This window comes from Tachyglossus aculeatus, chromosome 23, assembly GCF_015852505.1.
Source record: "Tachyglossus aculeatus isolate mTacAcu1 chromosome 23, mTacAcu1.pri, whole genome shotgun sequence".
NCBI classification, from domain to species: Eukaryota; Metazoa; Chordata; class Mammalia; order Monotremata; family Tachyglossidae; genus Tachyglossus; species Tachyglossus aculeatus.
In genome coordinates, this window is record NC_052088.1 from 2451549 (window position 1) to 2475108 (window position 23560).

The 23560-nt window shown below is 44.6% G+C and overlaps 1 protein-coding gene across 1 annotated transcript in view; it reads left to right on the plus strand.

Moving 5' to 3' along the window:
• SIPA1L1 (signal induced proliferation associated 1 like 1) overlaps nucleotides 1–19977 on the plus strand; it is a 421260-nt gene extending 401283 nt beyond the window's left edge. The window contains 4 exon segments of the mRNA XM_038765485.1: nucleotides 4648–4794; nucleotides 11498–11612; nucleotides 17956–18040; nucleotides 19392–19977. Coding sequence (XP_038621413.1) covers nucleotides 4648–4794; nucleotides 11498–11612; nucleotides 17956–18040; nucleotides 19392–19535 — 491 coding nt within the window. The 3' untranslated portion in view covers nucleotides 19536–19977.
• Nucleotides 19978–23560: the final 3583 nt, after the last annotated feature.

The window sequence follows — 23560 nt, forward strand, 5'->3', positions numbered from 1 at the left end:
ACTGAGGCCCAGAGAAATGAAGTGACTTGCCCATGGCCACACAGCAGACAAGTGGCAGAGCCAGAATTAGAACCCATGACCTTCTGAATCCCAGGCCATGCTCTATCCACTACACTGTTCTGCTGATGAAGGCTAGAGATCAGTGCTTTTGCCCGGACTAATTCAATACCCAAAGCATTGTAGCCTAATGGAAAGAGCCCAGGGCTGGGAGTCAGGGCATCTGGGTTCTAGGAACAGCTCTGCCATTGGCCTGCTATGTGACCTTGGGCAAGTCAGTTAACTGCTGTGGACCTCGGTTTCCTCAAATGAAAAATCACCCCACAGCATTTATGTACATATCTGTAATTTATTTATTTATATTAGTGTCTTTATCCCCCTTTAGATTGTAAGTTTGTTATGGGCAGAGATTGTGTCTATTTATTGTTCTGTTGTACTCTCCCAGGTGCTTAATACAGGGCTCTGCACACAGTAAGTGCTCTATAAATATGATTGAATAAATGAAAGGATAGGGTAGATTGTAAGCTTGAAGGACAGGAACCATTTCCTGTCCAGAAAAGCAGCATGGCTCAGTGGAAAGAGTACGGGCTTGGGAGTCAGAGGTCATGGGTTGTAATCCCAACTCCACCACTTGTCTGCTGTGTGACCTTGGGCAAGTCACTTCACTTCTCTGGGCCTCAGTTCCCTCATCTGTAAAATGGGGATTAAGACTGTGAGCCCCATGTGGGATAACCTGATGACCTTGCATCTACCCCAGCGCTTAGAACAGTGCTTGGCACATAGTAAGCACTTAACAAATACCACTATTATTATTATTATTATTGTTATTATTATTATTATTATTATTATTTCTGATCTGATAACACTGCATTTACCCCAGTGTTGAGCACATAGTAAGTGCTTCACAAATACCATAATCACCGAGTCAAATCATTTCCATCCTCCAGTAGACAGTCAAAGAAAATCTAGCAGTAAATGCTTTACATTTAGATTTTCTCTGTCAAGCAAGGGAACTGTGAAGATAATAATTAATAATTATGGTACTTGTTAAATGCTTACTATGTGCCAGGCACCATTCTAAGCACTAGTGTAGGTACAAGTTAATCAGGTTGGACACAGTCCCTGTTCCACATGGGGCTCACACTCATCCCCATTTTACAGATGGGATAACTGAGGTAGAGAGAAGTTAAGTCTCCAACTTAACTTGAAGTTAAATCAGGGTCACGGAGCAGACATGGCAGAGCTGAGATGAGAAGCCTGACTCCCAGGCTCATGCTCTATCCACTAAGCCACGTGACATCTCCAAGATGAAACCACAGGATCAAAATGAATCAATCAACTGTATTTGTAGAGCACTTACTCTCTGCAGGGCACTGTACTAAGAGCGAGGGAGAGTACAATAGAACACCATAACAGATGTATTCCCTGCCCACAATGAGCTTACATGAAACTATGTGCTTTTCCTTAAAAAGAAAATAGTCTTTATAATAATAATTATTATTATTATTATGGTATTTGTTAAGTGCTTACTATGTGCCAAGCACTGTCCTAAGCACTGGAGGAGATATAGTGTAATCAGGTTGTCCCATGTGGGGCTCTCAGTCTTAATCCCCATTTTACAGATGAGGTAACTGAGGCACAGAGAAGTGAAGTGACCTCCCCAAACTAACACAGCTGATAAGTGGCAGAGCCGGAATAAGAACCCATGACTTATGTCTCCCAAACCTGTGCTCTTTCCTCTAAGCTAAGCTGCTTGAGTGGCAGTTATCTTTTTGCACCCTAGTCCACTTCTATTTGGGCAATTGAAAGAAAATATCATTGGGTCCCAAAGAGTAATGAACCAAGCGAAGTAAATAATCTCATCCTGAGAGGACAAAACAGAAAGAGCTTCTTTATTCATGGTTGCTTTTCTTTTTCTCATGGAGACATTATCCTTGGATTTTATGTTTCCAGCTGAAAACTATGCCAAAATTTTTATTATCATTATTATTAATAATAATAATGATGATAATGGTGATTACAGTATTTGTTAAGTGCTTACTATGTCCCAGGCATTGTACTAAGCACTGGGGTGTAAATAAGCAAATCGGGTGGGATACTGTCCCTGTCGCACATGGTGCTCACAGTCTCAATGCCCATTTTATAGATGAGGTAACTGAGGCCAAGAGAAGTAAACTGACTTGCCCAAGTTCACACAGCAGGCAAGTGGCAGAGCCAGAGAGTGTAGCAGTCAGTCTAGAGAATGGTTTGCTGTAAACATTGCTGAAATATGGTGTTTTTTTTAATTTATACAGATGAAAAGTGGATATCTAAGACAACAGGGGAGAGTATTTTTGAATGACACATAAATTGTCTCTTTCCCCTACTCACCCTTGGTGAACTGAGTGTAAATAGAAGTGAGCATTTAATGCCAGGCAGTATTTGTTGATTTCTATTGGCTCATAATTCAGCTAATTTTAAGCACATTAATAACTAGCAGCTGCACTTTAAAGCAGTTCTTTACGTAATTTGAAAAGGATAACAAGGGCTAAATTTATTCTGATTTACCAGTTCCTCAATTGGCAAAACATTTTTAACTCCTTCTAAACAGGTATTTCTGCTATGTTTCTAGATTGAATTCACAGTTGCCCTGTGCTTTCATTTCAAGTTCTAAGTTGTTTGCATAAAGCTTAAACATTGTATTTGGGGCCAGGACCTTCTGGGGGATTTATTTGACCCTCCTTTACATGTGTGTGGTTTGAGGGGTTAAATTTTATGGGTCGTGTTTTCAGCCAGTTCCCAAACTAAGGCTACCACGTTCTCTGGAGCTCAAAATGGGATGTGGGGCCGGGGGGCCGGGTGGTCTCCTGGTGGTTGTGGCCACAGGACAAAAAAGGCAATGAGAAAGTGGAGAAGTAGGGCAAATGACAAAAAAAGATGGGGAGAAGGAAATGGAGAGCAAATTGGGGAGAAGGGGCAGTGTGACTGAGAAGGTTCACCCACTTTCTCATGAGAAGCAGCAAGGTGTAGGAGCACAGGCCTGCGAGTCAGAGAGTCATGGGTTCTAATGCTGAAACCACCGCGTGTCTGCTGTGTGACCTTGAGCAAGTCACTTCACCTCTCTGGGCCTCAGTTACCTCATCTGTAAAATGAGGATTGAGCCCATGAGTCTCACGTGGGACAGGGACTGCGCCCAACCTGATTTGTTTGTATCCACCCTGACATTTAGTACAGTGCATAGCACAAAATAAGTGCTTAACAAATACTGCAATAATTATTATTATCATCAAGTCAGTCAATGATATTAAGCACTTATTGTATGCAGAACACTGTACTAAGTGCTTAGGGGAGAGAACAATATAATCATATAACTGAGTTGGTAGACACATTCCCTGCCCACAGTGAGCTTACAGGGAGTGGGAAAACTGGAAATGAGGGCTTAGGGAAGGCAGCGAAGGTGGGGACAGGGGTCGTCTGTTGGATATGAAGAGGGAGGGCATTCCAGGCCAGAGGCAGGATGAGGGTGAGAGGTTGGTGACGAGACAGATGAGATCGAGGTACAGTGAGAAGGTTGGCATTAGAGGAGCAAAGTGTGCGGGCTGGGTTGTAATAGGAAATCAGAGAGGTGAAGTAGGAGGGGGCAAGGTGATCGAGGTCTTTAAAGCCGCTGGTGAGGAGTTTCTGTTTGATGTGGAGGCGGATGGGTGACCACTGGAGGTTTTTGAGGTGTGGAGAAATGTGGACTTGAACATTTTTGTAGAAAAATAATCCCAGCAGCAGTGAAGTAGGAGCGGAGTGGGGAGCGACAGGAGGCAGGGAGGTCAGCACAGAGACCGATGCAGTAATCACCCTTGACCCCACAATCAATCAGTCAATCAATGGTATTTACTGAGCACTTGCTATGTGCAGAGTACTGTACTAAGCGCTTGGGAGAGGATAATAGAACAAAATCAGCAGAAACGTTCCTTGCCCCTAACGAGTTTACAGACTACATTCCACAGTCTACATGACGAGTTGCCATTAAGCATAGGAGACATTCCTTGCCTTTGAGGATCTCAAAATCTAGATGGAGACACAGATGCTAAAGTGACTCAATTGGTATGAGCACTCATTTTGTGCAGAGTACTAAGTGTTTGGGAGAGTATGAAATAGTAGAACAGGCAGACGTGATCCCCTCCCACAAGGAGATTAAAAACAAGTGGCGTAGACAGATATTAAAATTATTACAGATGAGGGAAATACAGACTATAAATATATTGATATAAGCACTAGGTATAAGGGTGAAGTATCAAAGTCCTTAAAGGAGAGTACAATATAACAATAAACAGACACATTCACACATATAAGTCCAGTATATAAAAGCATACAGAAGGCTCTTGTGCTCTATACCTGCTAACTTCAGCTTGAAGCAACAAAGCTTGGAGGATAAGATAGACTGTAAGTTCGTTGAGGGCAGGGAATTTGTCTGTTTGTCGTTGTATTGTCCTCTCCCAAACACTTAGTACTGTCCTCTGCACACTGAAAGCGCTCAATAAATACGATTAAATGAATGCTGTAGTCTTCCTCTTGTATCCCACGCTGCACAGGTTTCTTGTGGAATGTCCATCTTTGAAACGAGAAGGAGCTTAATGGATTGATGGATGGATGGGTTGTCGCTGTCTTGTTTTCCAGGTGAATTTTCAGCATCGGACAGCTCTCTTCCTGATGTCGGGGAGAACCGAAGTCAGCCAATGCAGGACCCGGGCCTCATGCCTTTGCCTGACTCTGCTTCCGACCTGGACTGGTCAAACTTGGTCGATGCTGCCAAAGCCTTTGAGGGTAAGGACTTGGAAAACTTCTGTTATGTAGCTCTTCCGGCGCTCATTTATAGCATGTTTTTATGGCAGAGAGAAGCAATGTGGCTTAGTGGAAAGAGCTCGGGCTTGGCGTTCTAATCCCGGCTCTGCCACGTCAGCTGTGTGACTGTGTGTCATTTAATCTCTCTGTGCCTTAGTTACCTCATCTGGAAAATGGATATTTAGAATGTGAGCCCTTCCTGGAGCATCCTGATAACAGTGCTAAGCGCTTAGTACAATGCTCTGCACACAGTAAGCGCTGAATAAATATGATTGAATAAATGAATAACCTTGTATCTCCCCCAGCGCTTAGAGCAGTTCTTGGCACATAGTAAGCGAAGCAGCATGGCTCTGTGGAAAGAGCATGGGCTTTGGAGTCAGAGGTCATGGGTTCAAATCCCAGCTCCGTCAGTTGTCAGTTGTGTGACTTTCGGCAAGTCATTTAACTTCTCTGTGCCTCAGTTACCTCATGTATAAAATGGGGATTAAGACTCTGGGCCCCATGTGGGACAACCTGATCACCTTGTAACCTCCCCAGCACTTAGAACAGTGCTTTGCACATTGTAAGTGCTTAATAAATGCCATCATTATTATTATTATTATTCTAAATACCATCATTATGATTATTATTATGGGGTTTGGCACGTGTTTAGAGCAGTTTTCTAGGGCATTTGTTAAGCGCTTATTAAATAATAATAATATTTGTTAAGCAGTTGTATATGTCTGGGGCACTCTCCTCCTTTGTGTTCTAAGTGCTGGGGTAGATACAAGGTAATCAGGTTGGACATTGTCCCTGGCCCACATGGGAATCACAGTCTTAATCCTCATTTTACAGCTGAGGTAACTGAGGCCCAGGGAAGTGAAGTGACCTGCCCAAGGTCACACAATAGACAAATGGTGGAGCTGGGATTAGAACCCAGGGCCTTTTGACTCACAGGCCTATGGTCTATTCATTAGGGTGCACTTCTTCTCATGAGGTGACTGAAGAATGCAGTCATCAATACATTGTTCAATTATTGTGGTATCTGTTAAGCACTTACTTTGTGTTAAGCACTGTTCTAAACTCTGTGGTAGATTCAGTCTGTGTCCCACAGTCTTCTGGGTCTTCTATTCACTTAGATCTGTACCCTTAGAACTTGATATTCACACCTAAGCCCCACAGCACTTATATCCCCATCCATAATTTATGCTCTTTGTGGGCAGTGAAGGTATCTACCAACTCTGTGGTATTGTGCTCTCCCAAGTGCTCAGTACAGTGCTCTGCACACAATAAGCACCGGAGGGAGGGCAAGCATTGAATCCCCATTTGACACATGAGGGAATCGAGACACAGAGAATTTAGATGGTTTATCCCAAGATCTCACAGCAGGCAACTGGCAGAGCCACCATTAGAACCCAGGTCCCGTGACTTCCAGATCAGGGCTCTTTCCACTGGAACACACGTGCTCTTCACTAGGCTACACTGCCCGCCCATCGTTGAATGGGTAAGAGTCATTTCTTGGTATCCACAAGTAGATTGCAGTACTGAGAGAAAACACCCAAGCTTTTTCATTGTCAGTCAATTTAATTTATTGAGCGCTTACTGTGTGCGGAGCACTGTACTAACTGCTTGGGAGAGTCCGATGGAACAACAGAACGGACACATCCCGTGGCACAGCCAGCTTACAGTCTTGAGGGGGAGACAGACATTAAGCGAAATAAATTAATTTCAGCTGCGGTTCACCGTAACTCAGCAGCGTTTTCCACAAAGGGAAAAGACCTTTCAGGATATGTCTTTGTCCAGGAAGTGTGCATAAGGATTTTGCCACTTTGAGAAGGATTCAAGTCCTTACGAGTATTTGAAAGAAGTTGATGTGTGCCAAGCACTGTTCTAAGCACTGAGGTGGATACAAGCTAATCAGGTTGGATACAATCCTTGTCCTGCTTGGGGCTCACGGTCTTCATTCCCATTTTATAAATGAGGAAACGGAGGCCCAGAGAAGTGAAAGACTTCCCCCGAGGTCACACAGCAGAGATGTCACAGAGCAGGGAATAGAACCCAGGTCCTCTGACTCCCTGGCCCGGCTTTCCTCTAGGCCACACTACTTCCCAAGATATTTCTATCTCATCTGTCTCACTGCTGACTCCTTGCCCACAACTTACTTCTGGTTTAGAATGCCCTCTCTCTTTATATCTGACAGATGATTACTCTCCCCTTCTTCAAAGCCTTAATAATAGCACACCTCCTCCCAGAGGCCTTCCCCAACTCATTCCCTCTTCTCTCACTCCCTTTTCCATTGCCTTTACACTTGGATTGCTTGTACACTTGGTCTTGTGGATAGAGCCCAGGCCTGGGAGTTAGAAGGACCTGGGTTCTAATCCATGCTCCACCACTTGTCTGCTGCATGATCTTGGGCAAGTCACTTCACTTCTCTGGGCCTCAGTTACCTCATCTGGAAAATTGGGATGGAGCCCGGGACAGGGACAAGCAGTGTGGCTTTGGAGTCAGAGGTCATGGGTTCAAATCCTGGCTCCGCCAACTGTCAGCTGTGTGACTTTGGGCAAGTCACTTAACTTCTCTATGCCTGTTACCTCAAATGTAAAATGAGGATGAAAATTGTGAGCTCCCCGTTGGACAACCTGATCACCTTGTAACCTCCCCAACACTTAGAACAGTGCTTTGCACATAGTAAGTGCTTAACAAATACCATTATTATTATTATTATTGGAATCTACCCCAGTGCTTAGAAGTGCTTGGCACATATTAAGTGCTTAACGAGTTCCCTAATGGAGGACTTAATACAGTGCTTTGCACACAGTAAGCTCCCAATAAATACGACTGAATGAATAATTACTATGAGTATTGGTATTATTTGCTTCCTTTATTCATCCCTCCCTCAGCTCCACAGTATTTACCTGCATACCTGTAACTTATTCATTTCTATTAATGTCTTTCTCCCCTTGTAGACTGACAGCTCACTGTGGGCAGAGAACCTGTCTATCCACTCTGTTATATTGTCCTCCTCCAAGCACTTGATACAATGCCCTGCACACAGTAAGCACTCAGTCAATATGATTGATTGAGCGATATTGCAGAAGGGTAGGGTAAGCCTCTTTTCGCAAGATCACTTCCAAGTTCCCCTCAAAAGTTGACAACGTTTGTGCCTTAGGAAGCAGCATGGCCTGGGACCTGGGTTCTCATCCCGGCTTCACCACTTGTCTGCTGTGTGACCTTGGGCAAGTCACTTCACTTCTCTGGGCCTCAGTTCCCTCATCTGTAAAATGGGGGTGACAAACATGAGCCCCACGTGGGACAGGGACTCTGTCCACCCTGATTAGCTGGTATCTACCCCTATGCTTAGTACAGCACTTGGCACATAGTAAGCACTTAAATACCACAGTTATTATTGTTACTATTATTATTATTCATTCTTATACAAACAGCATATTGTAGCTCTCTCTTATCTGCCTCAGAATGCTACATTGATTTCTCCACTTTACCAGCTGCTCAAACCCCTCAACATTACATATACGCACATATATATGTATATAATAACAATATATACACATGTAATATTTACATAATGTAAGATATGTATTTATATTGTATTCCTATAAATCTAATATATTTATGTTATATATATTTGCCTGTGATAAATATCTATCGGACAAATCCCAATCAGGAATTACACTTCAAATTTGCCATGAGGGTTTTTGCTCCTCAGATTTTCTCTTCAGCTCAAATCTGAATTGGGAGTATTGACGCGAAAAGGAAAGCTTCGTGGCCAACTTGAGTCCCTTATGCCTCTGGTTAAAAGTCATCAGCAAAGCATTGGGTTGTGACGTACAATGTCGACATAGGTTACCCACTGCCAATAAGACGGGTGACAAATATTAGTCTTCACTGCCTTGGGTTGAAGCAGAACTGAACACTAGAAAATAAGCCCTGCATACGATCCATCACTAGATTATAACTGTGTAGAAACTACCAGCTTCTAGGGAAGAGGCATCAGCTGTGGCTAACCAATCATTTGACTGTGTCCACTAACAAAATCATCCAAATGATTGATACGCTCAATGAAAGTTTCAATAAAATTATTTTCTGGGTAAGTTAATTAAACCTAAAATCATTTACCATTATTTGTCTACTTTTAAAAGGGTTCAGCCACAGGAATGTTGTGGAGACAGTAGTGACCACAGCAAAACATTGTGGAGACTCATTATCCAGTCCCATTTTTCTCCATTATCCTTTTTTGCAAAAAAAATAATGCAGTGAAATAAGTTTAGCTAATTTGGGCCATTACAGCAGTTGGACACTTTAGTAATTTTCAGTTTTCTGAGTTTTTACCCAGGAGGATTTTTGTCTACCTAAAAGAAAGGAAAAAAATGATTTTTTTTTCAGATTTTGTAAATTCTAAGCATTTCAAATAACAATTCAAAACTTATTGTGGCCTTGTTAGTAGTGGCTTCCATGTACATTTTTATACAAAAGCAACCAACCTAGAGATTGCTTTTTCATTCATTTATTGTCATATTTATTGAGCGCTCATTGTGTGCAGAGCACTGTACAGAGTGCTTGGGAGAGTACAATACAAAAATAAGCAGACACATTCCCTGCCCACAAAGAACTTTCTTATGGTGAAGTCCTGGGATACTTGATACTTGTTCAGTTCCACTTCAGATTAATTCAGTGATGACTGAAATTTGTCTTTCTTTCATTGGCTGTGGGTGACCTTTGTCAGAGTCCTATATCACATTACTTTAAACAAGAGGCATCTGATAGAGCTGGGATTAGAACCCATATCCCCTGACTCCCAGGGCCTTGCTTTTTCCCCTAGGCCATACTTCTTCTGAATAATCACCTCTGTTCTGTAAATACGTTTTTTTTTGTTTGGGTTTTTTTAAATGGTATTTGTTAAGCGCTATGTGCCAGAGACTGTTGTAAGTTCTGGGGTACATACAAGTTGATTAGGTTGGACACAGTCGCTGTCCCACGTGGGGTTCAATCAGTCAATCAATCAATCGTATTTATTGAGTGCTTACTGTGTGCAGAGCACTGTACTAAGCGCTTGGGAAGTACAAGTTGGCAACATATAGAGACAGTCCCTACCCAACAGTGGGCTCACTGTCTAGAAGGGGGAGACAGAGAACAAAACCAAACATATTAACAAAATAAAATAAATAGAATAAATATGTACACGTAAAATAAATAAATAAATAAATAGAGTAATAAATATGTACAAACATATATACATATATACAGGTGCTGTGGGGAAGGGAAGGAGGTAAGACGGGTGGATGGAGAGCGGGGTGAGGGGGAGAGGAAGGAGGGGGCTCAGTCTGGGAAGGCCTCCTGGAGGAGGTGAGCTCTCAGTAGGGCCTTGAAGGGAGGAAGAGAGCTAGCTTGGCAGATGTGCGGTCTTCACGGTCTTAATCCCTATTTTACAGATGAGGGAACTGAGGCCCAGAGATATGAAGTGACTTGCCCAAGGTCACACAGCAGACAAGCTGTGGAGCTGTGATTAGAGCCCGGGCCTTCTGCCTTCCGGGCCTGCGCTCTTTCCAATTGGCCACACTGCTTCCCTATGTATATGTAATAAATGCGCTCCCATACTAAGGGAGAATAAGAACATAAATCTGAGTTTCAATCAGTCAATCTGACATTGGTTGAGAGCGAGGGATTGTATTGAGTACTTGGGAAAGTACAGCAGTAGGAAGACACATGTTTCCTACCCTCAAGTTTAACAGTCTAATAGTGGAGGCAAAGCAATTATTTCAAGTGGTGATGATGTTTACTTGTTTTGATGTCCCTCTCCCCTGTTCTAGACCATGAGCCCATTGCGGGCAGGGATTTTCCCTATTTCTTGCTGAATTGTACTTCCCAAGAACTTAGTACAGTGCTCTGCACACAGAAAGCGCTCAATAAATATGATTGAATGAAGGAATGAATATTTATTAAGCGCTGACTATATGCCAGCTCTGTGGGAGGCACTGAGATAGACACAAGAGTTAATGAAAGCCAGAGGAAGAACCAAACCAAGCAGGAAACCAAAGGCATCAGGGATAGAGCCTAGGCCTGGGAGTCAGAAGGTCATTCATTCATTCAATCGTATTTATTGAGTGCTTACTGTGTGCAGAGCACTGTACTAAGCGCTTGGGAAGTACAAGTTGGCAACATATAGAGACAGTCCCTACCCAACAATCAATCAATCGTATTTATTGAGCGCTTACTCTGTGCAGAGCACTGTCCTAAGCACTTGGGAAGTACAAGTTGGCAACATATAGTACAGTGGGCTCACAGTCTAGAAGGGGAAGACAGACAACAAAACAAAACATATTAACAAAATAAAATAAAAAGAATAGTAAATCCTAGTCCTGGCTTCACCACATGTCTGCTGTATAGCCTTGGGCAAGTCACTTCACTTCTGTGCTTCAATTACCTCATCTGTAAAATGGGGATTAAGACTGTGAGCCCTAAGCAGGACAGGAACTGTGTCCAACTCAATTTGCTTGTATCCACCCCGCTGCTTAATATGGTGCCTGGCGCAAAGAAAGCACTTACCAAATACCAAAATTATTACTATTATTGTTATCAGGATGAAACAGCGGAAAAAAGAATCAAGTATGATTATTTCCAAGAGAAGGGAACTGTTTGGGCTTTGGAATTCACGGGATTCTTTTCATTTTCAATTCTGTTCCTTTCACAGTCCAACGAGCCTCATTCTTTGCTGCTAATGAAGAAAACCACCGACCGCTTAGTGCTGCTTCCAATATCGATCAATTAGAGGATCAGTCTGCTGCATCACTGAAGTCTTATGCAGGGTAAGCAGAGACCGTGAACAACCCTGTGTATGTTAGACCAATTAATAATTCTAATAATAATATTAATAATAATGATAATTATGGTACTTGATGAGCACCTACTATGTGCCATGCACTGTTCTAAGGGCTGGGGTAGATACAAGTTAATCAGGTTGGACACAGTCCCTGTCCCACATGGGGCTCACACTCTTAATCCCCGTTGTATAGGTGAGGGAACTGAGGCCCAGAGAAGTAAAGTGACTTGCCCAGGGTTACACAGCAGAGCAAAACCCAGGTCCCTCTGCCTCCCAGGCCCATGATCTACCCACTAATCCACGCTGCTTCTCTATACCTCACTATACACATGGAACCTGCTGAATTGTATTTTCCAAGCACTTATCACAGTGCTCTGCACACAGTAAGTGCTCAATAAATGCAATTGAATGAAGATGAACTTCCTACACACGGGCAAGATGGAGGTGCATTCACCACACATTATTAAATCCCAATTCTGGATGACTAGACCTGCAAAGAATTACAAAGTATGAAACATATGGGAGATCCATTCGTGCCCTCAGGAAGCTTAATAATTAATAATTATTATGATATTTGTCAAGCATTTACTCAGACAGGCAATATATTAAGCATGGGGGTGTATACAAGCAAATTGGTTTGGACACAGTCCCTGACCCACATGGGGCTCACAGTTTGTTGTTTGTTGCCTGTCTCCCCCTTCCAAACTGTGAGCCCGTTGTTGGGTAGGGACCATCTCTATATGTTGCAGACTTGTACTTCCCAAGTGCTTAATACAGTGCTCTGCACACAGTAAGCACTCAATAAATACGATTGAATGAATGAATGAAAGATGAGGTAACTGAGGCCTAGAGAAGTGAAGTGACTAGCCCAAGGTCACACAGCAGAAACGTGACAGAGCCGGGATTGGAACCCAGGACCTTCTGACTCCTGGGCCCAGGTTCTTTCCACTACACCATGCTGCTTCTGGCAATGATATAGCTGGGGAGGCAGTACTTTCAAGCAGAAATACAGATATACATCAATCAATCAGTCATATTTATTTAGCGATGACTGTGCGCAGAGCACTGTACTAAGCACTTGGGAGAGTACAGTACAATACAGTTGGTAGATATGTTCCCGTCCACAGGGAGCTTGTTGTCTAGAGAGGGAGACAGACATTGATTTCAATACGTTAATTATGGACATGTACATAAGTGCTGTGGGAAGGGAATTGTGAAAAAAGGGAACAAATCCAAGTGCAAGAGCGATGCAGAAGGAAGCAGGAGAAGAGAAAATGAGGGTTTAGTCAGGGAAGGCGTCTTGGAGGATGTGTGCTATTAATAAGGCTTTGAAGGTGGAGAGAGTAATCATCTGTCGGATATGAAGAGGCAAAGGCATTCCAGGCCAGAGGAAGGATGTGGGTGAGAGGTTGGCGGTGAGAGGGGCGAGATCGAGGTACAGGGAGTAGGTTAGCTGTAGAGGATCGAGGTGTACAGCTTGGGTTAGAGTAGGAGAGCAACGAGGTCAGTTAGGAGGGGACAACCTAACAGACTGCTTTACAGCCAATTGTAAAGAGCTTCTGATTGATACGGAGGTGGATGGGCAACAACTGGAGGTTATTGAGGAGCGGGGAAACAGGGACTCTGTGTTTTTGTAAACAGTGATCCAGGCAGCAGAGTGAAGTATGGACTGGAGTGGGAAGAGACAGGAGGCAAGGAGGCTGATATAATAATCAAGGCAGAATAGGATAAGTGTCTGGATTAACGTGGTAGCAGTTTGGATGGAGAGGAAAGGGCAAATTTTAGTGATGCTGTGAAGGTAAATCGACAGGATTTAGTGACAGATTGAAGGATGGTGGTGCTATCTATAGTCCCTCCATCTTTCTGAGCGCCTCACACCGCACCTCACCTCCCTTTCGTCTCTACCCAATCTTGATGATCAGATCACTGCTCTCAATTCTACCCTCTCTACTCAGCTCGACTCCCTCGCTCCTCTTTCCCTTCGCTGCTCTCATTCCACTATCCCACAGCCCTGGATCACTGCCACTGTCCGCCTCCTTCGCTCTTACGCTCGAGCCACTGAACGCTGCTGGTGAAAGTCTAAACACCATGCCAGCCTCATTCACTTGAAGTTTATCCTTTCCTGCCTTAAACTCTGCCCTCTCCTCTGCCAGACAAAACTATTTCTCCTCCCTTATTGACACCCATGCCCGTCCCCATCGGCTCTTCCATACATTTAACTCCCTTCTCAGGCCCCCTGTTTCCTCCTTCCCTCGCCCCCAATGATCTGGCCTCCTACTTCATTAATAAAATTAAATCCATCAGGTCTGAGCTCCCCAAAGTCACTCCTCCCCCTTCTCCGACCCTCCAGCTCACTACCCTCTCTGCTACTCTCCCATCCTTCCTGGTGGTATCCTCAGATGAGATGAGATCTCCTCCCTCCTCTCAAGTGCTACTCTGGCCACCTGTGCTTCCAACCCCATTCCCTCTCATCTTATGAAATCTCTCACACCATCCCTCATACACTCCTTAACTTCCATCTTCAACCACTCACTCTCCATGGGTTCCTTCCCCTCTCCCTTCAAACATACCCACGTCTCTCCCATCCTGAAAAACCCCTCTCTTGACCCCACCTCCCGTTCTAGTTATCGCCTTATCTCCCTCCTACCATTCCTTTCCAAATTCCTCGAACGCGTCGTCTACACGCGCCGCCTCGAATTCCTCAACCCTGACTCTCTCCTCGACCCCCTTCGATCTGGCTTCCATCCCTTACGTTCCGTGGAAACTGCCCTCTCAAAGGTCACCCATGACCTCCCGCTTGCCAAATCCAACGGCTCCTACTCTACCCTAATCCTCCTCGACCTCTCAGCTGCCTTCGACACTGTGGACCACCTGCTTCTCCTCGACACGCTATCCAACCTTGGCTTCACAGACTCTGTCCTCTCCCAGTTCTCCTCTCATCTCTCCAGCCATTCATTCTCAGTCTCTTTTGCGGGCTCCTCCTCCCCCTCCCATCCCCTTACTGTAGGGGTTCCTCAAGGGTCAGTTCTTGGTCCCCTACTGTTCTCTATCTACACTCACTCCCTTGGTGAACTCATTCGCTCCCACGGCTTCAACTATCATCCCTACGCTGATGACACCCAAATCTACATCTCTGCCCCTGCTCTCTCTCCCTCCCTTCAGGCTCGTGTCTCCTCCTGCCTTCAAGACATCTCCATCTGGATGTCTGCCCGCCATCTAAAACTCAATATGTCCAAGACTGAACTCCTTATCTTCCCTCCCAAACCCTGCCCTCTCCCTGACTTTCCCATCACTGTTGATGGCACTACCATCCTTCCCGTCTCACAAGCCCGCAACCTTGGTGTCATCCTCGACTCTGCTCTCTCGTTCACCCCTCACATCCAAATCCGTCATCTAAACCTGCCGGTCTCACCTCCGCAACATCGCCAAGATCCGCCCTTTTCTCTCCATCCAAACTGCTACCCTGCTGGTTCAATCTCTCATCTTATCCTGACTGGATTAATGCATCAGCCTTCTCTCCCATCTCCCATCCTCCTGTCTCTCCCCACTTCAATCTATACTTCACACTGCTGCCCAGATCATCTTTGTGCAGAAATACTCTGGGCATGTTACTCCCCTCCTCAAAAATCTCCAGTGGCTACCAATCAACCTATGCATCAGGCAAAAACTCCTCACTCTCAGCTTCAAGGCTCTCCATCACCTCGCCCCCTCCTACCTCACCTCCCTTCTTTCCTTCTGCAGCCCAGCCCGCACCCTCCGCTCCTCTGCCGCTAACCTCCTCACTGTGCCTCATTCTCGCCTGTCCCGTCATCGACTCCCAGCCCACGTCCTCCGCCTGGCCTGGAATGCCCTCCCTCTGCACATCCGCCAAGCTAGCTCTCTTCCTCCCTTCAAAGCCCTACTGAGAGCTCACCTCCTCAGGAGGCCTTCCCCGACTGAGCCCCCTCCTTCCTCTCCCCCTCCCCATCCCCCCACCTTACCTCCTTCCCCTCCCCACAGCACCTGTATATATATGTGTATATGTATATATGTTTGTACATATTTATTACTCTATTTCTTTTACTTGTACATATTGATTCTATTTATTTTATTTTGTTAATATGTATTGTTTTGTTGTCTGTCTCCCCCTTCTAGACTGTGAGCCCGCTGTTGGGTAGGGACCGTCTCTACATGTTGCCAACTTGTACTTCCCAAGCGCTTAGTACAGTGCTCTGCACACAGTAAGCGCTCAATAAATACGATTGAATGAATGAATTTAGGTGAGCTTGATGTGACATGGCACTGTTCTAAGCATTTGTGAGAGTATAATAAAATTGAATTGGTATGCACAATCCCTGCTCAAAGGGAGGATGACCTAAACTGAGAGAGCAAGGACCTGGGTTCCAGTCCTGGCTCTGCCACTTGTCTGCTGAGTGACCTTGGGCAAGTCACTTAACTTCTCTGTGCCTCAGGTCCCTCATCTGTAAAATGGGGATTAAGACTGTGAGCCCCACATGGGACAACCTGATTACCTTGTATCTACCCCAGCGCTTAGAACAGTGCTGGCAAATAGTAAGTGCTTAACAAATGCTATAATAATTATTATTATTATTCTAATCCTGGCTCTGCTACATGTCTGCTGTGTGAACTTGGGCCAATTGTTTAACTTCTCTGCACCTAAGAACTGTAAAACTGGGTTTAACAGTCCCTCCTACTTACACTGTGAGCCCTATGTGGGACAGGGACTGTGTTCAACCTGATCAACCTGTATCTATCCCAGTGCTTGGAACCATGCTCAGCACACAATAAGAACTTAGGAAATACCTTCAAAAATGAGCATACAGTCTAGAGGGGAAGACAGACAGCATGCTCCTCTTGTGCTAACCTACTCACTGTACCTCGAACTCATCTACCTTGCTGCCAACCTCTCGCCCACATCCTACCTCCAACCTGCATCACCCTTCCTCTTCATATTAGACAGACAATTACTCTCCCCCCCATCAAAGCCTTATTGAAGGCACATCTCCTCCAAGAGGCCTTCCCTGACTAAGCCCACCCTTCCTCTTCTCCCACTCCCTTCTGCATTACCCGGACTTACTTCCTTGATAGATAGATTCCCCCCTCTCAGCCCTACAGCTCTCATGTACATATCTGTAATTTTATTTTTTTCATATTAATATGTGTCTCCCCCTCTAGCCTTAAGCTCACTATGTGCTGAGAATGTGTCTGTTTTATTGTTGTGTTGTTCTCTCCTAAGTGCTTAGTAGAGTGCTTTGCATGCAGTAAGCACATAATAAATACAACTGATTGACTGGAAATGGGAGAATATAAGGATATGTACCTAAATACTGTGGGGCTGGGTATGGAATGACTGTCAAATGTTTAAGGAGGCCAGATCCAAGTGTGTTGACAGTACACCAGGGAGGGTGGAAAGAAAGAAAAAGGGAGAGAAAGAAAGAAAAAGAGGGGGAAGGGAGGGAGTGAGGGAGGGAGGAAAGAAAGAAAGGAAAGAAAAAGAGAAGGAAGGAAAGAAAGAAGAGGAAAGAAGGAAGGGAGAGAGGGAGGGAGGAAGAAGGAAGGAAGGAACACTTAACAAAGCTAGACATGTTGGTAGAAGAAAGAGTTTTTATCTGTGCCGCCCTGGAACAGGACCATGGCTAAACCCTCCCAAACAAATGATCCAAAAACCTCACGAGGAAATATGGCACTTCCCAGTGGGAGCATTTTGTTGATTAATTACTTTTACTCTTTTTTTGTGGTATTAAGTGCTTACTATGTGCAAGTCACTGAACTAAGCCCTGGGGTAGGTACAAGCTAATCAAGTTGGGCACAGTACTTGTCCACATGGGGTTCACAGTCTCAATCCCCATTTTGTAGACGAGGTACCTGAGGTACAGAGAAGTGAAATGATTTACCCAAGATCACCCAGCAGACGAGTAGTGGAGGCTGGATTAGAACCCAGGTCCTACTGAATCCAGGCCAGGATCTAACCACTAGCCCATGTAGCTTCTCAAGGAGCTCTACATTCTGGTATATTTTGCTCTTTTCAATCAATCAATAAGTGGTATCAATAAGTGAGCACTTCCTGTGTGCAGAACAGTGTGCTAAGAGCTTGGGAGAGTAGATTGGAATAAGCATACTTGATTCCAGCCCTCAAAGGAGAATGCAGTGTAATGGATACAAAGGTCATGTATCCTGAAGAATCAATTTATCGATGGATTGATTATAGGGAATGCAGTCCTGTTGGTCATGAAAAGCAATTTGAAATTGAAAAACCAGCCATCTGAATGAACACGTTTGTAAGTTGTTTTCCCAACGCTGCTTCTTTTTTTTTCTGATCTTGTCTCTAGCAGTAAAGATTCATCCCCTACTCTGGCTTCTAAAGTGGACCAACTGGAAGGTATGCTGAAGATGCTTCAAGAGGACTTGAAGAAGGTAAACATGTGTTCTGAAGCCAGATATTCGTTTGTGTTGGTTAGTTTTTATGGTATTTAGGGGAAGCAGCATGGCCTAGTGGATAGGGCACGGGCCTGGGAGTCAGAAGAACCTGGGTTCTAGTCCCTGCTCTGCCGCATGTCTGCTCTGTGGCCTTGGGTTAAGTCACTTCATTTCTCTGTGCCTCAGTTACCTCATCTGTAAAATGGGGATGAAGACTGTGAAACCCATGGGGGGCAGGGGCTGTGTCCAACCTGATTAGCTTGTATCTACCCCAGTGCTCAGAACAGTGCTTGACACATAATAGGCACTTAACAAATACTATTATTATTATTATCAGTATTATTTGTTAAGCATCTACTATGTGCCAGGCACTGTAATTAGCACTGGGGCAGATTAAAGGTAATCAGGTTGGACACAGACCATATTCCTCGTAAAGTTCACAGTCTTAATCCCCATTTTACAAATGAGGTAACTATCTGAAGTGAAGTAACTTCACTTCCCTGTGCCTCAGTTCCCTCATCTGTAAAATGGGGATTAAGACTGTCAGCCCCAATGTGGGACAGGGACCATGTCCAATCTGATTGGTTTGTATCTACCCCAGCACTTAGAACAGGGCTTGACACAGAGGAAGCAGTTAACAAATACCGTTGAGCACTTACTGTGGGCAGAGAACTGTTGAGAGCACTTGGGAGAGAACAATACAAGAGAATCAGTGGAGACGTTCCCTGCCCATAGTGAGATTACACAAGCATGCTAACCTTCTCATCATGCCTTGATATCATCTATCTCGCCACCGACCCCTGACCCACGTCCTGCCTCTGACCTGGAACGCCCTCCCTCCCCAAATCCGCTGGACAATTACTGTCCCCGCTGTCAAAGCTTTATTGAGGGCACATATCCTCCAAGAGGCCTTCCCTAATTAAGCCCTCCTTTCCTCTTCTCCCACTCCCTTCTGCATCACTCTGACTTACTCCTTTTTTTCATCCCCCCCTCACCGGCTTCACAGCACTTTATGTCCCTATCCACATTTATTTCTATTAACGTCCTTCTCCCCACCCATAGACTGTAAACTTGCAGTGGGCAGGGAATGTATCTGCTTATTGTTGTATCACACTCTCCCAAGTGCTTAGTATGGTGCTCTGCACCCAGTAAGCGCTCCATAAATATGATCGAATGAATGAAAGACCAAATCTGGTGAGGTTCTCAAGGCACCCATTCTCCCCCAATCACGGCCATGGCTCAGACCTCTCCGGAGCGTGATGCGAGCAGCCACTCTTCAGCTCCTCTGGTCCCTTGGGGTCCGGCCCCTTGTAACCTCTGAATTGTTTTCTCCCGCCTCCCTCCCAAGGAGAAAGAAGACAAGGCTCACCTCCAAGCGGAAGTCCAGCACCTGAGGGAAGACAACCTCCGTTTGCAAGAGGAGTCCCAGAGCGCCTCGGACAAGCTGAAGAAATTCACCGAGTGGGTCTTCAACACCATCGACATGAGCTAAGGGCGGCAAGGAGGCGGGAAGCCAACGCACGCTCTCTCCGGAAGCAGCTGAGGGACCCAGGAGATCGCGACGACGACCCTCTTCCCCGCCTTTCGTACTGACTTCTCCCCCATCTTCCCCCCTTCCCGGGCTTACCCAGCAGAGGAGCATCGCAGATCAACGATCGGCGTCCGCCTTTTGTAGAAAAAAGGAAACCAAAAAAAAAAAGTCAATAAAAAATTTTAAAAGTCAAATAAAAGTCTGACTGCTAAAATGTGAATGTCTTTATTTTTTTGCACAATATCTCTACCTGTCAATGTACAGAACTGAGGATCGGGCTGGGTTCTCCCGCCTCTATTTATTTCCGTTCTCTCCTTCCTAGCTGTTTCAGGTAACCCGAGTTCTTTCTTGCTGCTTTGGCAAATATTATGATTCCTAGGAGACTAGAACCTTTTTGTATCGGTTTTTGGTAGGGGTGGGGGGTGGGTCTGGGGTGAGGGATGCTTTCTTTCCTTGTTTCCTGCTGCGTTCTGAGAGCAGGAGATTTAGAAATCATTTGTTTTCCCTGATCGTGCTTAGCGCATGAGCATGTGAGCACAGAGGCAGCCTTGGGCCAAGCAACAAGTGACGTCGTGGCCACAGCCTGATATTGGGCCTGGCCACAAGAGGTAGGGCATTGGCACAAAGCATCTTTCCTTCCCATCTCATGACATCATTTCCAGGTACCTTGGCTGGACCAGAAAGGGAGCTGTTGTCCAGGATGGCCGTTCTTCCTGTGTTCTATTTTTCTATTGTCCGCTCCCAAACGCTTCATACAGTGCTCTGCCCAAAGTGAGCGCTCAATAAATCTGACCAGTTGTTTGATTGTGGGAGCATTCTCGCTCTGGCCATTTCCTGGCTAGAAATGTAAAGTGTTTGAAGAGTTCCCCGAAGCGTTTCATCTTTCTTAAACCTGGAATCTTATCTGGATGTTGAACTTTCATCTTAGGCACCGAGGCCAGGAATGGGTCTGCTTTTTAGATGAAAATGCGGTCAACTGTACAGCTGCTGGACATTCAAAAGCATCCATCTTACGGTCTGGCATTAGCGAATACCTCTGAAAGCAGGGCTTGGCTAGGAACAATCAGGAAGGATCATCTATGAAATTAAATACCAAATTCAGAAACTTGTTTTGAGGAAGCGGGAAGAGAAATAAGAGCCAGGCTTTGGTGAGATGTGTAGTCAGGAGATGGGCCTTCTAATCCCAGCTTGGCCACAGGCCCGAGGCCTGGTCTTGGGAGAGTCACTTTATGCTCTCTGCTCCTCAATTTCCTCATGTCTAAAACAGGGATCATAATATTGCCTCTCCCTACATCACAGGGACATTGTGAGGACAAAATGAAGTGAATAGGCACTTGGCAAATTCAAGGTTCAGACATTTCTGCATGATGTGGTGGTTGGGTTCTTGAAGAAATTGGGTTGTGGCAACCACTGAAATGGAATCAGTAGAAGTGGAACAGGCTAGGGGGTAGATAGCACACTGGCTGATGTTATTGTTATTATCCAAATGATAATATTTCCACTGGTGTTTGCGTGCTTTAAATTCTACTCGCTGTCGGTACTCTATTAAATACTGTGAAGTTGAGAAAACAACATGTTCTGTGGCCCAATAAAATCAGGCTGAGGCAGTGGCTGGAAAATGTACTCTCTAACTGCACAACTTAAACCCAGATCTACTTTCTCCAACTCATAGATCTGGTTCTACTCAAAATAATAATAATAATGATGATGGTATTTGTTAAGCGCTTACTATGTGCCAATCACTGTTTTCCAAACCAAGTGGAGTTGTGGGTAGACCTCTCCCTAACGTTTCCATGGTGTTCTATCTAGATGGTTCCATGAAAATACACACCCTAGCAGAAATGACTGTTTCCATTGGTTGATGTGACGTTGGCATTTCTCTGTGGAACTGGTGAATGTGGGATGAGGGCTTTTGAGGGTCAGTTAGAAGAATTGTTTTTCCTCAAAAGGATCCGTGGGCTTCAATCAATCAATAGTATTTATGGAGTGCTTACTGTGTGCTGAGCGTTGTGCTGAGGACTTGGGAGAGTATACTAGAACAGAGTTGGTAGACACGTTCCTTGCTTGCAGCGAGCTTTCAGGCTAGAGGGGGAGACAGACATTAATGTAAAGAAATAGCTTGAGTGCAAATCCAAGTGCAAGAGTGGCACAGAAAAGTTCACTGACCGAAGGGTGTTAATTAACTGGAAGTTCTTTGAGGATCAGATAGGGTCATGTTTATGTGAGATGGAGGAGGTGGGCCATTTTTATCCCGGCTTGACTGGCTTCCTACTTGGTTTGGTACTGGACAGATGGTGACCAAAGAAATGGACACATTTTGGGTACATTCTCCCAACTATCCCTTGTGCAGTATAAAAGTGCTCTCCACTTTCTGTCCCATGTGCTTAGTACAGTGCTCTGCACACATTAAGCCCTCAATAAGTACCTTTGTCAGGTTGATTGATTTCCACCACCCCCTCATACATTTTGAGTCAGATTCTTGTAGTTGGTGGTGTCTCTTTCTCCCCGTTTTTCTCCATGTCCCCCTCTTTTTTCCACTCCCACCCGCTGACCTCTCCCTATTTGTCAAATTTCATTTGCAGTGAGGAGTCTTCCCTGGAACTGATTTTAGGGGTAGCATTTTTGTCCTAGAGACAATTTTCCAAGTGCTTTTTGTAAAATAATTCAGCTCTTTCCATACCTCTCTACCCCACCTTTCTTTTTGACTTGTATGAAGGAGGTTTGTACAATGCCTGATATTTGTAAATGGAAATATTGCTAACATCTGAGCATTCTGAGTCTTGCTGATACTTTTTTTTTCTTTTGGAATTTGGCTTTGATTTTGTTTTAAGTTTGTTTTGGGACTTGGGGCAGACGATTTATTAGAGTTTTGCAACAGAGTTCTTCTTGTATGAAAAAAGCTACTTCTAAAGTTCTGACAATAAAATTCATTTTAAAAGCTCTTCTAAAACATTTTGCCTGATTGTGGGTCAGTTTATTTGAAAAGCTGCATAAGGGCTAAGCTTGCGTCCGTATTTCCTGACATCTCAGAATTTCCTGAGAAACAGCGTGGCTTACTGGAAAGATCATGGGCCTGGGCATCAGAGGACCTGGGTTCTAATCCTGGCTCCACCACCTGCCTGTTATGTGACCTTGGGCAAGTCACTTCACTTCTCTGAGCCTCAGTTCCCTCATCCATAAGATGGGGAATAAGACTCTGAGCCCTAGGTAGGTCAGGGACTGTGTCCAACTGGAGTGTCTTGGATCCACCCCAACGCTCAGTTCAGTGCCTGGTACATAGTAAGTGCTTAACAATTACCACAATTGTAGTCTCATCAAATTCCATTGGCACCAAAGAATCTTAAAGTTTATTCTCTTAGCTTTCTCTGTTTTTTAATTATCACCCATTTGTCTTCACTCTTTGTAGCAGAAAAACCACAGGTCTGACATTCTGCTTGCTTATTTAGTGTTAACGTAGCACTTTTGGTATAATTATTTTCACCAACCCATCATTCTGCTATCTGAGAAATTATGGTCACTGGATTTTTTTGTTGTCATTGTTTTACATGGTGCTTGATAATAATAGCTATTAATATTATTATCATTGTCATTATAATACTTGTTAAGAGCTTACTTTGTGCCAATCACTCATCTAAGCATTGGGGTGGATGTATACTAATCAGGATGGATGAAGCCCATAATAATTGTAATATTTCTTAGCACATACTATGTGCCAGGCACTCTACTAAGCTCTTGAGTAAATACCAGGTAATCAGGTTGGACATAGTTCTTGTCCCACAAAGCGTTTCCAGGCTCAAGCTCCATTTTACAGAAGAGATAACTAAGGTCTAGAGAAGTGAAATGGCTTGCCCAAAGTCCCATAGTAGACAAGTGGAAGAGCCAGGATTAGAGCCCAGGTCCTCCTGATTCCCAGGCCTGGGTGAATGGTTCCCACTGGCCTGCTCATTCAGGGCCCAATTCTTACCCACTCCCCTCTGCAGCGCTTA